General features: G+C 62.9%; 1 protein-coding gene across 1 annotated transcript in view; it reads left to right on the top strand.

The window, feature by feature from the left end:
- The first annotated feature begins 2155 nt into the window (after positions 1-2155).
- Positions 2156-5817, top strand: part of AP2A1 (adaptor related protein complex 2 subunit alpha 1) — a 19439-nt gene continuing 15777 nt past the window's right edge. Inside the window, exons 1-7 of the mRNA XM_075071278.1 lie at positions 2156-2294; positions 2591-2837; positions 3199-3341; positions 3426-3556; positions 4181-4273; positions 5194-5310; positions 5606-5735. Of these exons, the coding sequence (XP_074927379.1) occupies positions 2171-2294; positions 2591-2837; positions 3199-3341; positions 3426-3556; positions 4181-4273; positions 5194-5310; positions 5606-5735 (985 nt within the window). The 5' untranslated portion in view covers positions 2156-2170. The remainder of the gene's footprint in view (positions 2295-2590; positions 2838-3198; positions 3342-3425; positions 3557-4180; positions 4274-5193; positions 5311-5605; positions 5736-5817) is intronic.

The raw sequence follows: 5817 nt of genomic DNA, 5'->3' as shown, positions 1-5817 counted from the left end.
CTGCTGCTCTTTGGCAGCCTGAGATGGAGCAGCATCCAAAACGCACAATTGGCCAATGAAGAGGGTGGGAAACGGGACATAGAAGATGGTAGCCGTTGGGGGTTACCCAGTGCTGCCCGGGGAAGGACAACCTATGGACCTTCCACTAGAGCGGACTTGGTTGGCCCAGCTCCGGAGTCCCCCCTGTCCTGGGAAGGGGGGGCCGTTCACCGACATGGCAGGTGATCCCCACAGCTCCTAGGAGGCCTGGCAACAAGCGCTGGTCGGGGGGAAGGTGGGGGGGAGCTGGGCTGGACAGCATGAACGGGGCTCCTTGGGAACGGGGGTGTCAGTCTTATCGAGTCAGCCACATTCCCCAGAACCATGCCCGGCAACAGAAACATCCTCTTCAAACGGGCCCGAAGAACTGGCCCAGCAGCTCCCCAGCCCCTCAATCCACAGGACAATCAGCGAGGTCCCTCTCTGAAGGTGGGTGGAGTAAATCAGGGGCTCCACACCCGATAACACCATAGGGTCTCGAGCGATAGATCCATCGAGCCCATGAGCCACCCAGAGCCTCCCAACTACTCATCAATCATACCACACCACCGTCTTGACCGACGACGGCCTGACTGCGCCTAGTCCTGGGGGGAAAACAACGGAAACGTGACCAGTTCACGAGCAAGCTAGCTCTGCCCCCACATAGCCAGGCTCCAAAACACCCCCCCAACAGCCCTCCCCATAACCTGCCAACTGCCCATCATTCCTGCTACAATCCTGCAGAGCCCGTCCCCTTGCTCAGGCTGAGGACTGGCCAGTGGCAGTGAGTTCCCCAGGCCAACACCACACAGGGTGGGGAAGGCTTGCTCCAGCCGGCTGCCCTCTGTCTTGGACAGTCACGGATCCACGGGGTCCGGGCTATGCCCCAACTTTGGGTCAGCCTCAGGGGGGCATCCGTCAGTGCCAGAGACCCAGGGGTCCCGCTCTGCCTGCAGGGCCATCATTGAGCCCCTGAGTGCCCGCCCCACGTGGCTCCCGGGACCTCTGCCCAGCAGCTCTGACCGAGCCAGCCACCTGGCAGAGCCTGGTCTCCTCTGCGGGTGCCCAGCTCAGGTGTGCAGGGGTGCCCAGTGCCACTCTCTGCCAGGCGCCTGGGCATGGTGCAGGGAGCCAGGGCCGTTTGGCCCTCCCCCTCTGCCTGCCTGTCCGTCCCATCGGTGAGCTGCCATCTGTCTCCCAAAGCCAGTCCCAGCCACCCGACCCCTGTGGGCCCATTGTCCCCCACCCTGCACTGAGCTCTTGTCCTCAGCTGCTGCCTGTCCCGCTGGCCTGGGGGCTCCCGCAGTCTGGCCGGCCCCTCCACCAAAATGGTCGGTGTCAGCAGGTCCTTGATGCCCCATTCGCCCACCCACCCAGCTCTGGCTCCTGCTTGGCCCCCAGAGCAGCTGCTTAACCCTTTCCCACCCATGGGGTAGCCACGCAAAGCACGGAGGGAAACTGAGGCAATCACAGGCATCCTAAAAATCTTACAGAAAATTCCCGCTTCGTGTCAGGGGTGTATCCAGGACCCCACAGCCCTGCCAGCCTCAGCTCCTGGGGTATAACCCACCCCCGTGCCCCACTCCAGAGCTGGCCGCATCTCAGCACCGGGCTGTATAACAAGCCCCCCGAGTCTTTCCCAGAGCTCCTATAGGAAAGTCTGGGGATTGTGGACTGAGAGAAGGTGGGGAGGAGAAATGGCTGATGGGGCTGGATGGTGACTGGCCTTAAACTTTTGGCGGGGGGGGGTGGGTTAACCCCAAGAAGGGAGGGGAGATGGCAAGGGAACTGTTGGGGCTGTTAGGAACCTAGTTAAACACCAATGCAGAGACTAGGACATGGGACCTGTTCCCTCTAGGGGGCACCAGCTCCCATCCGGCCCCAGGGCAGGGAATGGGGCAAGGGCCTGTCCCCTCTAGGGGGCCAGACTCCCATCTGGCCAGAGGGCAGGGGCTGGCTGGCTTGAAGGGGGGCAGGGAATGGGGCAGGGGCCTGTCCCCTCTAGGGGGCACCAACTCCCATCCGGCCCCAGGGCAGGGACTGACTGGCTCAGGCGGGCAGGAAATGGGGCAGGGGTCTCCTCTAGGGGATGCCAGCTCCCATCCGGCCCCAGGGCAGGGACTGGCTGGCTCAAGGGGGCAGGGAGTGGGACATGGGGGCCAGTCTTTCCCCCCTGAGTTTGTCTGTCCTTGGTGCGTCTATTTCAGGTAAAAGCAAAGAGGCCGAAATCAAGAGGATCAACAAGGAGCTGGCGAACATCCGCTCCAAGTTCAAGGGTGAGCCTGGCCCCCGCCGGGGTGGCCATGTGGGGGGTGGGATGGGGGGGGCACCTTGGGCTGTTTCCTTCCCCTCAGCCCTCCCCTACCCAGGACAGTTTCCCATACCTTTCCTTGTTCTCCCCCCACCCCAGCCACTTTACCCTGAACCTACCCCTGCAACCCCCCAGGGATGATACCTCCCCACCCTGCCTCTGTCCCTGCTTGGCCCCCCCCCCGTCTCTGCTTCTCCCCACCGCAGCCCCAGGCTCCCTCCCAGCTGTGTCAGTGACTCTTCTCCCTCTGGCGCCCCCCAGGGGACAAGGCCCTGGACGGCTATAGCAAAAAGAAATACGTGTGCAAACTGCTCTTCATCTTCCTGCTGGGCCATGACATTGACTTCGGGCACATGGAGGCCGTCAACCTGCTGAGCTCCAACAAGTATACGGAGAAGCAGATTGTGAGTGTGGGTGGAGCTGGGGGACTGGGGGTGCACCTGAGAGGAGCTGCGGTGGGGGAGGGCCCTGTAAGCCTGGGGGGTGGAGTGCGAAGGGTGCTGCTGAGGTGGGACTGGAGGGTGGAGGGAGGGGTGGGGCTGGGAAGGGCAGGGGAGGGGGAGGTGGGGTAGGGTGGCGATGTGGGTGACGTTGGGGAGGGAATAGACGAGGTCGAGAAGGTGGACATTGAAGGGGGAGCTGAGGGAGGGAAGGAAGAGTGGGGGCTTGGGGGGGCGGAGGGGAGGGATGGCTGGGGCTTTGGGGAGGGGGTGGGGTCTGTTCCTACTACTAGTACAGGGGGGACTGAGGTCTGATTTCTGCGGGCGCGCCTGGCGCGTGGGTCCTTGTCCCCGTCCCCCCAGGGTTACCCTGTTCATCTCGGTGCTGGTTGACTTCCAACAGCGAAGCTGATGTCCGCCTCATCGAAGCAAATCGCCATCAAGAACGACCTGGCGAGCCGCTAACCCCACCTGTCATGTGTCCTGGCCTTTTGCACTGCCATCGTGTGCCAACGTGGGCAGCGACGAGTATGGTCCGATGTGGCTTCGCTCTCGAGGTCCCGTCTTCTGTGGTAAGCCGGGTGGTGTGTGGCCCTCGGCCAGGGGGAGAGGAGGGGGAACCTCTCTGCCCATCTGACCTGCCATCTCCCCACCAGCGTACACCTCCATGGACGCGTCAAAGCGATGCGTGCCCTCTGCCTCTGCCGCCTCCTACAGACTCGCCCGACCTGGTGCCATGGTGCGAGTGGACGTTCCGCGTGGTGACCTGCTCAACGACCCAGCACTGGTATTGTCCTGCCCTGGATCCCTGCCCCTCACCGGCACATTGGGAGCATCCCGCCATCAACTGCTCCCACACGATCAGCCCTGGTACATTCTGCCCCCCCAACAATGTCCTAATCACCTGGACACATTGGTACTGTCCTGCTCAATTGCTGCCCTTATATTGACCAGCACTTCATGGTCCATTCTTGCCACCCCCCATGATCATCACATGTTTGTCATCTCGCACCCCCCCCCCCCCGTGGAAATGACCATGGTATGCCTCGCCTCGTGTATTCCGCACGATGGCATCCTTGCCCCATCCTTCTTGCTCGACCATACTGCACATGGTACGTTCCGTATCCCAACGGCCCTGCCCGTCACTAGCACATGGTATTCTCGCCACCTCACCCTTTAAGACCCAATCCATTGGTACCTTTCGCCCCAAACTTCCCACCAGTTATCCCCAATGACAGCACATGGTACCATCCCACCCAATTGTGCCCCCCCAACACTAGCACATGATACATCCTTGCCTCCCAGCCTCTTTAAAGCACTCCACAACCTCCCCACTTCACTATAAGATCTTGGTACCCGCCGCCATCCAGACCCTATTGCCGCCCCCGCGGTTGCCCCTTCCCCTCCGCAGGGTTGGTTCTACGGCCGCCGTCAGCTCTCATCACCTGCCTCTGCAAGAAGAACCTGTGATCTTCAGAGATGTGTCTCCCTGGCCGTGTCCAGGGTGAGGGGTGAGCAGGTCGGTCCGGACGCCTGGGTTCCACCCTGGCTCGGGGTGGCAGGGAGAGGGGCAGACGACACTGAGTTCCTTCCCGTCTCGGGTGTGCGGAGGAGGGCGGACTCTGGGTTCCTCCCCAGCTGTGGGCCAGGGCCGCTCATCGTGGCTGGGGGTGCCCAGATGGTTCTGGGGACTGGACCCTCGCATGTGGCCCCTGCCAGATTCGTGTCAGTCAGCCTCCAACGGACCTGCAGGATTACACCTCAGCTACTGGGTTGTGCGGCCCCATGGCTCCTTGTGAAACTCGTGCGCCCTGCTGCAGTGTCTATCCCCCCGCCAGTGGGGGCGTGACTCCCCACCCCGCACAGGAGCCTCAGGAGAGGGCAGGCTGGGGCGGGGAGAAGCCAGTGATTGCCTGGTCTCCACCTCTCGAGCTCTGGAGGAGTGGGGGCTGGGTGGGTTTAAAGCAGAGGGGCTGGGGGCCAGGACATCCTGAGTGTTCTCTCCCCAGTCTGTGGAGGTGAAGGCAAGGTCTAGGGTTAGGCCAGGGACGGTGAGCCAGGACTCGACGGGTCTCTCCGGGTTCGGTGTCTGGGGCCCCCACTCCACCTCCTGTCTGTGACCTGCAGAGGACGCAGCGGGAAGGGTGCGGCTGGGCGAGTGCCTGGAAACCTCTCTCAACAAGGCCACAGTAGCCCCCCAGTCCAAGAAGGTTTCCAACATTCCAAGGAAGGAACGTCCATCCTCTTCGGCCATCAGCTATCATCCACTACGACAGGTCGCGAGTCCCAGCGCTGCGAGCCCGCCTGCCATTTCGCCTGCCAAGGCTCGCCCACAGCTGTCCCTCGCCGTTGGAGGCACCGTGTCCCCGCAGCGAAGCCCACCTGTGTGGTAGCAGGGCTGACCAGCTTGGGCGTTCCTTGCAGACCGGAGACCAACCTGCGGTTACCTGCGCTGGGAGAGCATGTGGCACTCTGGCCAGCTCCGAGTCTCTCCACGAGGCTGTCACGCCCACATCGAGACGGTCATCAAATGCCCTCAAGGTCGGTGGAGAGGTGGGCGGGGCCCCTTGGCTGGTTGGACGCGGGGGAGAAGTGGCCGGTAGGGGCGAGTCAGGAGGTTAGTGGGTGGGCCCTGGGCATGTCCCTAGGAAGGGGAGAGCACAGGAGGGGTGGGGGGACACTGGAGGTGCCTGCCATTGGTGGGGTCAGCAGGTGGGCCCCTGGGCATGGTCCTGCGAGGGGAGGGAGCTGGCTATGGAGGGGAGGAGCCGGGGCTGGGAGGGAAGGCCCAGTGTGTGCCCCATGGTGGCACTGACCCCCCCCCCCCGCCCCGCAGACGGCGGGATGTACTGCGTGCGGCAGCGTGAGCGACCTGCTCTACGCCATGTTTGCGATCGGCACCAATGCCAAGCAGATCAGGTGTCCAGATGCTTCAGCTACTGGAGACGGCCGACTATCCATCGAGAGTGAGATCGTGAAGTAGGGCTGATCGCTGGCCTGGGCTATGGTTAGAGTGCGCGGGTGGGAGGCTGCTGATCTCTTCTGGTT

The sequence above is a fragment of the Chelonoidis abingdonii genome, chromosome 11 (assembly GCF_003597395.2).
Source record: "Chelonoidis abingdonii isolate Lonesome George chromosome 11, CheloAbing_2.0, whole genome shotgun sequence".
Taxonomy (NCBI): domain Eukaryota; kingdom Metazoa; phylum Chordata; order Testudines; family Testudinidae; genus Chelonoidis; species Chelonoidis abingdonii.
Note: the sequence above shows the minus strand (reverse complement) of the source record. Positions and strands in the feature narration are given on the sequence as shown.